At 44.6% G+C, this 13,135-nt stretch overlaps 1 protein-coding gene and 1 long non-coding RNA gene across 2 annotated transcripts in view; one reads left to right on the top strand and one right to left on the bottom strand.

Annotated features, from left to right (window-relative positions):
- Positions 1 to 13,135, top strand: part of STAB2 (stabilin 2) — a 140,472-nt gene that overhangs the window by 56,168 nt on the left and 71,169 nt on the right. Inside the window, exons 23-28 of the mRNA XM_045001297.1 lie at positions 836 to 1,016; positions 1,735 to 1,828; positions 2,841 to 2,999; positions 5,500 to 5,595; positions 7,211 to 7,306; positions 10,329 to 10,376. Coding sequence (XP_044857232.1) covers positions 836 to 1,016; positions 1,735 to 1,828; positions 2,841 to 2,999; positions 5,500 to 5,595; positions 7,211 to 7,306; positions 10,329 to 10,376 — 674 coding nt within the window. The remainder of the gene's footprint in view (positions 1 to 835; positions 1,017 to 1,734; positions 1,829 to 2,840; positions 3,000 to 5,499; positions 5,596 to 7,210; positions 7,307 to 10,328; positions 10,377 to 13,135) is intronic.
- LOC123361035 overlaps positions 1 to 13,135 on the bottom strand; it is a 35,034-nt gene that overhangs the window by 15,777 nt on the left and 6,122 nt on the right. The gene's annotated exons all lie outside the window — the stretch shown is intronic.

Raw genomic sequence — 13,135 nt, 5'->3', positions numbered from 1 at the left:
GGAGCGCTGGTGCCTGGAGCCACTGCTGGCCATAGCTTTTTGACTATGAACCAGTCTATCGTACGCAAAAAGCACTTTCCCCTAAGGCTCAGGCTATGTCTACACTGGGATAAAAACCATACAGCTGTTCTATGACAGCTGACTCAGACTCGGGCTCTGGGGCTAAAACTTGTTGTGTAGATGTTCAGGCTAGAGCTGGAGCTTAGGCTCTGGGATGCTCCACTCATGCAGGATCTCAGAGCCCGGGCTCCAGCCCTAAGCTGAATGTCTACACAGCAATTTTTAGCCCTGCAAGCCTGAATCAGCTGACCTGGACCAGCCATGAGTTTTTTATCGCTATGTAACCATAGCCTAAGAGGCCACTGGCCTTCCATAAGATGATGGAAGGTCAGAGGCTGAAGCACAGATACTTTAAAAAGATATAATATTAAGATCTTTTTGAGCTTTGATCCTGCAAATTCATCAACATTTGTTTATCTTTTGGAACTCTGAGTAGTTCTGTGACTTCAACAGAACTGCTCATAGGGTGTAAAGTTAAGCACATGAATAAATTCTTGCAGGATCAGGGCCTTGGTTTGTAAAAGTTTAGTGATTTTGTTTGACCTGTTCATATGTAATCATTTTAGTTTTTTCAATCCAAGATATTATGTTGTGTGCCTGCTTCATCCACTTCTATAGATAACTTTAAATTCCAATGGCAGACAGATGTGCTATAAAAAAATATGAAGATTATTATTAGAGGTGTTCAGATTTAGAAAGAACTAATCTGAAATATTTAAGAAATGGCATATGGGGACAATTGTTTTAATTTCACGTTTTATTATTCCCCCTACAGAATGTCTGTGTGTTTATGGGAAGTGTGATAACAGGATAGATAGTGATGGAATCTGCCTTGCCGGATCATGCAAAAGTGGATATGCTGGGAAACTCTGTGATAAGCAGATAGTTCCGTGTGGGCCTTTTGTGCAATTCTGTCATGCACATGCAAATTGTCAGCTTAGTAATGGTGCCATGAGGTAGGTCAGTTACTTATATCTAACTAATATTAGGTGTGCTATAACACTTTCAGAATCAAACTACAGGATTGGCATTTTCTGTTTCAAGATAACATTTCACACTATTGTATAAACATTAATCTTTATAATAATACTGTGAGGTGGTACGTGCATGTTCCTTTCATTTGAGAGGGGGAGAAACAGAGGCAGAAAAGTGAAGGGACCTACCCAAAGCAATGCAGTGAGTCAATTGCACAGCAGGGATTAGATCTCAGTGGTTTGATTCCCAGTTCTGTGCTCATTTCCACACATTATACATAGCTTTTTCAGATCTTAAGATCAATATGTTTGAGCTTGTAAAATTGCAGAAGTAAGAGGGTAACAGTCAAAAGTGTCAAAGCAATTTAGGAACCTAAGTTTCATTTTCAAAAGTGCCTAAATATCTTAGGCGCCTAAATTCATTAACTTGCAATGAGACAGGCTAAATACTTAAGTCACTTTTGAAAATGGGACTTCAGTGCTTTTGAAAATTTTGGGCAGTGTGCTTGTCTGATGTTCACCCTTAGCCATCTATGTATTTGAAATGACGTGGTATCTTCCATAAAGCCAAAGCTAATAATTTTAAGCAACCTGTAATTTAGACAATGTGCTAAAGAAAAATAGTATCAAAAATCAATTCAGTTTAATTTTACAAGTGTCCTATCATGCGAAGTGATTTAATCAAACCTTGTTTTTATAGCTGCGTCTGCAAACCTGGATATGAGGGAGATGGGACAACCTGCAGTGAAGTAAATCCTTGTGCTAGCTTAGCTCCAGGTGGTTGCGATAGCAATGTAAGTATACAATTTCTTACAGAATGAATTGCTTAGTTTAAAGGAAATCTAAAGAAAGGCTAGGAATAGAGTAAGAAATATTTGCATATATAAATTCTGAATTCCCAACCAAATTCACATCCTTCCCATAGTTAAAATTCCTGCCCTTACAGTTGCTTTGCTATGAAAATTGCTATGATTTATATAGTCATTATGCCCAAAGATGGATGCCACACAGCTTTTTTAGAGAGTTCTGTGACATTCTTAATATAACCCAAAGTAAAATCTTCCTTCAAAGCAGTAGAACCATGGATTGAAATCTCTCTACTCCTCTATGCCCTCCCATTCCATAATGATGCTAATGCTATGGCAATGAGGGATCTTTTTCCTCTTTAGAGATGGCAGACCAGGATCTACTACAAGGAAGCCCGTAACTAGTTCAAGGGATTAAGTAATGGATTTTAAAATTATTTTCAATGTTTAAATTGTCAGATCAAATTCAGGTCAAGTTATTAGTGACCTAAAGTTATTTATTATCATCTGATGACTGCTTGGAAGCTTATGTGAAATAAATTGCTAGTTGCATTACAGTCAGCAGTGCAGAGGTATCCACATAACAACACCCATGGTGGCTGGCATTAATTGGCATCTTTGCTGATTGCATCAGTTCAGAGGTCAAAGATTTGATTCAGTCAACAGAGACCTTCACACCTCCTAAATGTGGTCCCTCCACTCCTCCAAGTCAGGGTGAGACACACTGACACAGCATTGTGAGGGAACCTTTCACTGCCCACCACTGCCACCTGTGGACAAAGGGGAACGTCAAGCTCCCGGGCTGTAAGTCCAGCACTATTCACGAGCACTAAAAAAAAAAAAATCCATTAAAATATTAAAGGGGAAAAAATAGAGTTTGGTTCTCTAGCGTCATAGCCAAAGATTCCATCTCCTTTCCAGCATGTCCTTTTCCGAGCTGTCCATTTTAAGATGGTGGTTGGTGTCCATTAAACTTGTTTACTCTGACATGTCTCCACAGGCAGAATGTATTAAAACAGGCCTCGGAACTCACACATGTGTGTGCCAGCCAGGATGGAGTGGGAATGGAAGAGATTGTTCAGAGATCAACAATTGTCTGCTACCAAATTTCAGAGGGTGCCATAACAATGCTACCTGCATATATGTAGGGCCAGGTCAGGTAAGTTTTGCTCATATCTTCCTGCACTACCTCTACCTCATTCTGTTCTGCCCAAGTTTGCTACCGAGCTACATCTTCTCCCACTCCCTTTATGTGCCCTCTTCCATGCAATCCCACGTACCTGGAACAGCCTCGCACATCTTGTGTCCCTCATCTCATAGGAGTAGGGGCAAGAAACCAAAGTGGTTTTCAGATGGAGCTTGATAAATTTATGAAGGGATTATATGACACAGGGCCAGATTAACTTTTTGTGGGCCCCCATTGGGGAAAGGGCATGTGATGGGGGGCCGTCCGCAGAGCGAGGGGCCGGTTGGGGCCAATGAGGTGCAGTGCAGCGGGAGTGGGCCCACTCAGCGCAGCACAAGGGCATTGTTTACAAACCCGCAACTGCTAGACACACACTGGCCCACCCAGCCCTGCACTGCCAGCATGTCCCTTCCACACTGCCCCCCTGCCCAGTGCCCTGCCCTTATGCCCAGTGCCACCTCACCCAGAGACCTCACCCACAGATCCCTATGCCCAATGCCCCCAGACCCATTATGCCCAGCATCCCCTGCCCAGAGACCCCTCCCGCTGACCTCCCACCACAACTGCATAGCACCCTCACACCATACTCCCTGCCCAGCTCCCCCACCCACAGATCCCCTACTGTTCAACACCCGCTCAGAGTCCCCCCATCACAGCTGTACAGCGCCCCATATTCCTGAGGGAATTCTGCATCAAATTCTGCGCATAATATTTTAAAATTCTGCAATTTTTTTTTTTTACAATAAATAAATGTGGAATGACCTCCTAAGGCTTCTTCCAACTCTGCTATTCTATGATTCTAAGTTCCACCATGGCAGTGGGGAGCACAGGCCACTGGCTGCATGGAGGTGGGAGAATACCCTGCAGCCTCCCCCGCCCCCCGGGACAGGGACTTGGCAGTGAGGCTGAACCTGACCCTGACACAGCACAAGGGCCATGCCTGCCTCAGAAACACCCTGGGGCCCTGCTCCTTTTGTGCCAGACACACCAGATGTGGGCAGGGAGGCTCAGCCCGGCAGCAGGATCCAAGTGCAGAGGGCAAGGCCGGCTCCAGGCACCAGCAGAGCAAGCACGTGGCTGGGGCAGCACATGCTAAGGGGCAGCATTCCGTCCATTCTTGGTGGCTTTTTTTTTTTTTTTGGCACTTTGGCAGTTCGGGCAGCAGTCCAAGCATTGTTGGTTGGTTGGTTTTCAGGTGGGTTTTTTTTTGTTTTTTCTCTGCTTCGGCAGTTTGGGCGGCGGCAGTCCGAGCATTTTTTTGTTTTTTGTTTTTGCTTGGGGTGGCAAAAATGGCAGAGCCGACCCTGGCAGAGGGACTTAGTGTGGGGGGACGCAGATGGGGGAAAGTGGGTTCTGAGTGGAGCAGTCTGGGTGCAGACAGCTCAGTGGGGGATCTGAATGCACAGGGAGGTTCCAGGTGCAGGGCCAATGGGAGTCTGCAGGAGGGACCAAGTGAAAGTGGTTGGAGCTCAGCAGGGATTTGGGGAGAATGACCTGGCCCCTGCACTGGTCCCAGGCGGCTCAGTCCCAGGAGGTAGCGGGCAGAGCAAGACCGCTCAGAGCCGCAGCCACGCTGGGGGGGGAAGGCAGATCCCTGTGGGACATGACCCCCAAGAGCCTCCCAACCCAGCCGGCAGAGGAGCAAGTGGGCAGAGGGGATGGGATGGGGCAGGGATACCTGGGCTGGCTGGACAGATGAGAGGAGCATAGGGGAGGGGCTGGAGAGGAGAGGAACCAGCCTGCGGTGGCCCCTCGGCTGGCAGCACAAGTGAAGCGCAGTGCACGGCCGGCTGACAGGCCCCTGTTGAGCATGGGCCTGGCGCCAGGGTGCCTCTGGCACCATTGTAAACCCGGTACTTAGAGGGTTTATTGCAATAACGGGGGACCGGAGTCGATGATACAGGAGGCCCCTTCGAATCTGATGTTCTTATGTCCCAAATGATTACCCTTCTCTCCATCTTAAATCTTGCCTTAAAACTCACTTCTTCTGAAAAAAACTTATTAATTCTCTATGGAAAGGGACTGTACTTTATTCTTTAGTTATTTACAGCTATTGAGAAAAAAATTTTAAAAATCCATCTACAATCCATGAATGCCAATTATCTCTCTAGGCTATTTCTAGAGCAGACATGTATATAGTTTTTAAAATCACCAATTCTTTTAAACATCCATGCAGGACACACTGGGAACGATGCCAAAAGATTCAGCCCCTCAGCTCCACCGTGTGCTGGGCCTCAGCTTGCTGGTATTAATGTTGGGGATGCAACAGTAGGCTCAGAGTTTCAACACAAATCCTTTGTAGGTTTAAAGTACAAAGGGACAGATTCTCAGCTGGTGTAAACTGGTGTCACACCATTGAAGTCAGTGGAGCTATGTGGATAAACACCATCTGGAAATCTGATCCACAGTGTTTAGAATGTTCTACAATGTTTTAAGCATTTTACCTTACTGCCTTGTTTTGTTGGAATGGTAGAATGACTGTGAATGTAAGGAAGGATTTCGGGGGAATGGAATTGAATGTGAACCAATAAACTCTTGTCTGGAACAAAATGGAAAGTGCCATCATCTGGTGAGTTTATTTGTTCAGAGAAAAATTGTCAAATAACATTTCTTTTACTGTATGCATCAGTGGATAATATTTCCTCCATGGACATGAGAATGAATGGCATTCCGCTAGAGCAAATATGTCTCAGCTCCCTGTTATAGGATCTTTAAAGCTCAGTGGAGTTCATGAAAATGTCCCTCAGTATCAGGTGAAGTGATTGCTGATATCCAAATAGATCCCTATTCAGTTTTTCCCACTGAAATCCATTAGAGTTTCCCTGACTGAAGTCTGAGTGATAATTGAGTAAGGCCCCTATAGTTTGGTCTTTTAAGAAGGAGATCAAATTTCCAGTCGATCTCCATGTTCTCTGTAATATCTAGATGGTTTGTTTTGGGGTTTGTTTATTTGTTTGTTTTTGGAATATCAGCAAAACATGAAGAGACAGAGACAAATTCTCTGCTGCTGTAAATTGGTGCAGATCCATTGAATCCATACACCATAGACAGAGGCGGCTCTAGCCATTTCGCCGCCCCAAGCACGGCAGCACACCGCGGGGGGCACTCTGCCAGTCACCAGTCCCGCGGCTCCGGTGGACCTCCCGGTGACCGGTAGAGCGCCCCCCGTGGCATGCCGCCCCAAGCATGCGCTTGGCGTGCTGGGGCCTGGAGCCGCCCCTGACCATAGAATAAGTTCTTTTTGGTTACTTACAATAGCTAGTTCAGGATTCAGTTATCCCATTCACCTTTCAAAGATGGCAAAAGGAAGGGGGCTTAGTAGTCTCATCATCTAGTCTAACAATACATAGACTCTCAGGAGCCATAGGTTCAAATTTCAGGAGGGTCTGCTCATCCATCCAAGGTAGGTACATTTAGTATGATGCAATTTACTCTGTACGTCTCAAATCAAGGTCCAATTTGCGTTTCCCAGATAGTTAAAATACTTAGTGGCCGCTACCATTTCTTCTCTCCAGACCAGAAGTATCTGCTCAGTCAGGCATTATGGGATTCTTCAAGATGTGATATGCTACACTGCAGAAAGAGTGATTATTTTTAATTAGAACTGGTTGGATTATTTATTGCCAGTAAATTATCTGATCAATTTAGCCTTTTGTTTCTGTTCCTAAATTATCTGCAACAGCTCTGGTGTGCACAATTTTGTACTTCACAATGGTTTGACAGTTTGAGTTTTTCCACTAACTGTTCTCTGAGCTTTCCATCATTTGTGGCATGAGACTGGTTATCTAAATTGTATTTTTTCTGGTATGCTAGATGAAAAACTTTCTACGGGGAGGAAAATAAAGCTAATATATTTTATTGGACCAACTTCTGTTCGTGAAAGAGACAAGCTCACCAACAGAAGTTGGTCCAATAAAAGATGTTACCTCACACACCTTGTTTCTTCCATTCATGAAAGCATTTAACTCCTATTGATTTCAGTGGGACTTAAAAACATGCTTAAGTGCTTTCCAGAATACAGATACTTTACTGAATCAGGGCCTCAATGAAGGGATTTTCAGCTATTTTAACTTTGCTACATCTCAGCATTGCCTTGTATTATATGCAAGCATATTATATCAACAACATCTCTTGAATCCCCAGCTCTTTGGCAGATTACATTTTCTCTCCCTCTTTTTTTAAAGGCAACTTGTCAATTTGTGTCATCTGGTGTCTGGGACTGTGTGTGCGCAAAGGGCTACGAAGGAGATGGCATCATATGCTATGGAAGTGCAGCAGACGTAAGTAAGATAGTGGTCTTTTGTCTAAGGGCAAGTTCAACTGCAGATTCTGACAGTGATGCTGGCTAGGGAGACAGTAACGTAACTTCTGAACAACGATAACAATGTAATGCACAACAATGCTGACTGCAGACAGCATTCCTGCTGAGACTCTTGCAAATCCCCAAAATGAGATACTGTATTTAAAGAGAGAGGCTAGGACTTTCAAAGGGGCCTAAGGGAATTGGGCATCTAATTTCATTAACCCTCTGAAAATGCCAGCATGGGAGCCTAATTTTCATATATTTTCACAAAATCCAACTGAAGTGATTGAGAGCTGCGGATGCCCAGTTTATATGAAAGTCTGACCTTGAAAATTAGTCTCAGCTGAACCTGTCAGTTTTGATCAGAGATCGACTCATAAGTAAAATAGGAGAACAAAACGGGTCATTTAGTGAAGAAGGTAAATTTTCAACTATTTAACTGGATAGGAAAAAGAAAAGTATGTGTCAATCTTCTCAGCTTTCTTATCTTTTCTTTTTAAGCTGGCAGCAGTAAGAAACTGGGATTGGCATTACCATTTATAGCCCAATCTGTTCCCAGTCTCAGCACTGAAATGAACAGAAACCAAATAAATTACTAAGAATCCATTACAGAACATAAAGACATTTACAGCAGGTTTGCCAATGGATTTATAATATCAGGTTAATTTTGCAACCTTTCACATTACTTGGAAATGGCAACACAGAGCCTGAAAACTCTTCCATTCTCCAGTTGGTGGAAAACAAAATGTCTGTCTAGGGAGATATTACACTCAAGATGAAGGTCTGCAGTAAACATGCTGCATGGGAATGGGGAATCATAACTGAATAGCAGTATAGTTTTCCTAGGACTACAGTACACTTTGGCTACTAAAAATGTCCCATTTCTGAAAATGACCCTAAAGGATTTCCATTCACTATCAGTACTACCAAAAAAAAAAAAAAGAAAGTTTTAAAAACTGACTTGCCTTTAATTGTTATGTTTATTATAATGGAGCACTATCTTCACTATAGTTAAGGTTGAGAAGACCATTCTGTGTAAAGAAGGTCTCTTCTTAGTGCTGTAAAATCTGCACTGTTACATAGATTGCCTTGAAATTTAGTGTGCCCTGTAGGAGTGCAGGGTATGGGTAGTGATCCAAATTTGAGGTCATTTGAACAAGGGATTCCTGAGATACTGCCCCCTGAAATAAACAGCTTTTCTAAAGATATAGTCTGGCACCATTTTTTGCCCACGCCTAGAGATCAGACATAAGGGTCTCACTAACTTGAGCATTACCGTCAGTGTGCATAGCACCGACAAGTCCTTTCAGGGAGCAAAATTGAAAACAGTATTATCAAGAGTTTGGCTCTCCAGTGAAGCTCTTGCGTAAGGGTCAAACACCAAACAAATCACACTGAGCATGTGCAAAAAAAGGAGGCTAAGAGGATTTGTAGGTGGAAAGTTTTCACTGTATCTGGATAGTTCAAGGCAATAAGTAGTAAGTCTTTTGTCCTGAACTCACCCAGCTAGTGACAGTTCTAGCCCTGCCTAGGGCAAAAAGGCATATAAAAAAAATCTGCCCCTCTTTGGGAGGGAGGCATTTTGCGGGAATAAATTTAAAGTATTTTTGTAACAAAACAAAAGTTAGATGTAAGAATGCTTACGGTCAGGGGAGGGGCATTTTAAGGGGTGGAATATAGGAGTGAGAGGGGTTTGGGGCTGCATCAAAGGGAGCAGGGATAAATGGGGATGGGGGGGACGACACTGGGAAAGGGACATGGGGGTGAGTGGCAGGTGGATTGGAGGAGAATAGGGGCAGCTCCAGATCGTGTATGCCAGATCTTGGGGCTCCTACCCCCATCAGAGAAGTCTAAGCCCTCTCATGTAAGATGGAATATGGGGGCCTTGCATCTGTGGGCGTGTCTGAGCCCTGCTCTCAGCCCCTTTATAATGAGCACCCACAGCTCCCATTGCCATCTGAGGTGACCTAGAATGTCAGTCCTGGGTGATGGTACCTGGAGATGCAGGGTTTCAATACAGAATTGTGTGGATTATGTCAAGCAGAAGGGCACTGGGGTCTTCTTGCCATGGGTATTGCCAACAGTGAGGTGGGATAGAAGAGCAGTCTGTGGATTTAATGATGAGTGGGAGAAAGCATAGGTTTAGATGGTATCCTGTGTGCACGTGTAAAGGGGTTGTAAAAGGGTATGAGGCGGCTGTTAAATTTGGCAAGTGGTATTTTGTTGGAGTAGGCTTCGTGTTTGAGTGTAGAGCAAGTGCAGGGAGTGCCTGTGCATTACAGCCAACAGGCAGAGTATGAGTGTGTGTGTGTGTTATGGGTGATTAGGGGGCAGCACTCAAAGAAGGCAAAGTTACATGGGCAAACAACCTTAATTCAGTATTTCTTTGTTTCCAGAAGTCTGAAGTTTGCTGAACTTAAATTCTGGAAGGGCACAGACTACCACCAGGCAACATTAACTCTGTGTTAATGACTTTATCATTTAATCTATATCACGATAGTGCCTAGGTGTCCCAGTCATGGTCCACGACCCCATTGTGCTAGGTGGTGTACATACAGCACAAAACCAAAGAATTTGCTTTTGATTTATTTAGGATTGAGTTAAGCCAAGATTTGTGCTTGAATATTTAGAGATAAAATGTTTAGCCCAAAGTTAAACACCTATAAATTAAATGATAAAATAATTAACACATGCATATTTAAGCATTAGGTGGCCTGATTTTCAGAGGAGTTGAGCTTTCTCAATTCCCACTGAAACCAAAGTATATCATAGTACTAGGAAAATGTTACCATTTGATTGCTGATGGTACAACTGCCACTATCCTCATTCTGTATGCCTTCTGAATCCCTGCATCTCCATGTGATAGCACCCAGGACAGACATTCTGTGTCACCACAGATTGCAATAGCAGCTGTATGGGCTCATTACCTCTGAAAATCAGGCCACTTATGTAGGTCTTATGAATAACCTCTGTATTAATTCTTCTCTTTATTGGATCAGGAGTTGTCTGCTCTGTCAGAGGCAGCTGGATTTAACCAATGGGTTAACGTGAGTATACTTTTGTTTGAGGAAAATACTATCCTTTTAATATATAGAAATGTGGATCTCTAGTGATGTTCCCTGTGATGGGTTTGATCACAGGGACCCCCTTGGGACTGTCACCTGATGTGCTGAGACTACCTCGGAACTCGTTTTCTCTGCCAGTTTGGGCCTCCAGAACCCTGCCTTGTCGAGCCAGACACACCAGTCTGCTCCAGCACCAACCCAGGGTCTGAACCACGTGCCCCAAAGCTGCAGACTTAACTGAAAACAACTTTAGAAGTGCTCCTGTCTCTAGCACCCAGACACCAATTCCCAATGGGATCCAAACCCCAAATAAATCCTGTATAAGCTTTTACTCTGTATAAAGCTTATACAGGGTACACTCATAAATTGTCCACCCTCTATAACACTGACTGAGAAATATGCATAGCTGTTTGCGACCCCAGGTATTACTTACTTACTCTGGGTTAAATAAAAGTGATTTTATTAAATATAACAGGTAGGATTTAAGTGGTTCCAAGTAATAACAGACAGAACAAAGTAAGTTACCAAGCAAAATAAAACAAAACATGCAAGTCTAAGCCTAATACATTGATAAGCTGATTACCGATGAAATCTCACCCTCAGAGATGTTCCAATAAGCTTCTTTCACAAACTAGACTCCTTCCTAGTCTGGGCCCAATCCTTTCCCCGGTACAGTGCTTCGGTGGAGCATCCGCAGGCACGTCTGCGGAAGGTCCACCGGAGCCACGGGACCAGCGACCGGCAGAGCGCCCCCGCGGCGTGCCGCCGTGCTTGAGGCGGCGAAATCGCTAGAGCCGCTCCTGCTTCTATCTTCCCCCCTTGGTGAGAAGGCTGCGTAAGGTCTGTGGAGCCAATGGCTGCTGTAGACTCCACAGCAAAGGGGATGGAAGGAGAATTCTTTCTCCTGCCTATTTGCACAGTGCTGGATGGCATGAAAATCCTAAACTGTGAGTGGTCATCATTCTGACTATCAGAGCAAGTGAGGAGGAACCCACCATCTGCACTGACTTGATTGAACCATAAAAAATGGATGAGCAGGTGAATCACAATATAATGTCTGACTTTATAGTAGGGTTAGAAACATCAGTTTGAACAAAATGAAAAAACTGTTCCAAACAACAAACGGATTCACATTTGCCAGCTCTCTCTTGTAATGTATTACTTGTTGTGACAAAGTTCCTCCTCTACCTTCGTGGGTCCTGCGCTTATTGGCAGATTTGCTCACCTCAGTGATCTTCCCCACACTCTGGGTCAACTCCTGCTGTGTCTGATCAGGAGTTGGGAGGTTTGGGGGGGAACCCGGGCCTGCCCTCTACTCCGGGTTCCAGCCCAGGGCCCTGTGGATTGCAGCTGTCTATAGTGCTGCCTGTAACAGCTGCATGACAGCTACAACTCCCTGGGCTACTTCCCCATGGCCTCCTCCAAACACCTTCTTTATCCTCACCACAGGACCGTCCTCCTGGTGTCTGATAACGCTTGTACTCCTCAATCCTCCCACTACCTCTTGCTCCCAGCTCCTCACACCCCAAACTCACTGACTAACTGGGAGGCTTTTAACTAGTTCCAGCCAGCCCTTACCATGGTACTAGGGATTTGGTTAGCCTGGGGCTAACATACCTGTTCCTTACTACTTTACTGTAGCCATCTGGCCTTGCCCCATCACACTGTATTGCAGTAGAACCTAGAAGTCTGACCTCCATTATACCAGGTGCAGTACAAACACACAGACACTTCCAACTCCAAAGAGCTTAAAGTCTAAATATAAGACAAGAGGCAATACGTAGATCCAACAAATAAATGGAGCAAGCACAGCGTAACAGACAGACCCTTAGGAACAGTGTGATAAGCAACAGTCATAACATGCCAGCTGCCTAACCATTGTCACACGTAGTGTAGCCATCACAGCAGAGTGGACTTGGAGGATAATGTGGCTAATTTAAAAATAGTTACCTGGCTGCCTATGTGACTAAGGCTCTCAAACAGCAGCATATTTCATTGGCAATTTTACAGGCAGAAAATAACAAAACAAGAGTGGAAATAAGACATGTATTAGGAGTCAAGTATTACGAAAGTGCTGCAAGGCTTGCACAAAACTCACCAGATGGTAGAGGGGAGAGAGAGAGAGAGAAGAGTGAACACTCTATGCAGGGAGCAGACCACAAAGTCTATTGAAATAGGGACATGGACATTCCTGCTCTACATCAGAGAAACTCCACCTCTTAAATTAAAGAACTGTAGTGTTAAAAGATATATTCTTCTATAACATCATTGTACTGTGACCCCCCTTCTGAGAACAAAAATTACTACACGACTCCAGGAAGGGGGACCAAAGTCTGAGCCCGCCCCAAGACCTGCCTCCATGGGCAGTGGGGGGGGGGGCGCACGCCAAAGCCAAAGCCCAAGGGCTTCAGCCTCGGGCAGGAGCCTGTAACCTGAGCCCCACCGCCCAGGGCAGAAGCCGAATCCTGAGCTCCACTGCCCAGGGCAGAAGCCCTTGGGCTTCGGCCCCTGGTGGTGGGGCTCAGGTTTCAGCCCCAGGCCTCAGCAAGTCTAACGCCAGGCCTGGCAACCCCATTAAAACAGGGTCGTAACCCACTTTGGGGTCCCAACCCACAGTTTGAGAACCAGTGTTCTATAGTGTCGCATTCCCCACTTGTCTATTAAAAGAGCCAATGCAACTTCCATGATTTTAACATCTCAGGTTAGTAGCAAGTTCTATTCTGTATATTTGTGCGATGCTC

This window comes from Mauremys mutica, chromosome 1 (assembly GCF_020497125.1).
Source record: "Mauremys mutica isolate MM-2020 ecotype Southern chromosome 1, ASM2049712v1, whole genome shotgun sequence".
In the NCBI taxonomy this organism is placed as follows: Eukaryota; Metazoa; Chordata; order Testudines; family Geoemydidae; genus Mauremys; species Mauremys mutica.
The sequence above is the reverse complement of the archived record's forward strand: the minus strand, read 5'-3'. Positions and strand labels throughout refer to the sequence as shown.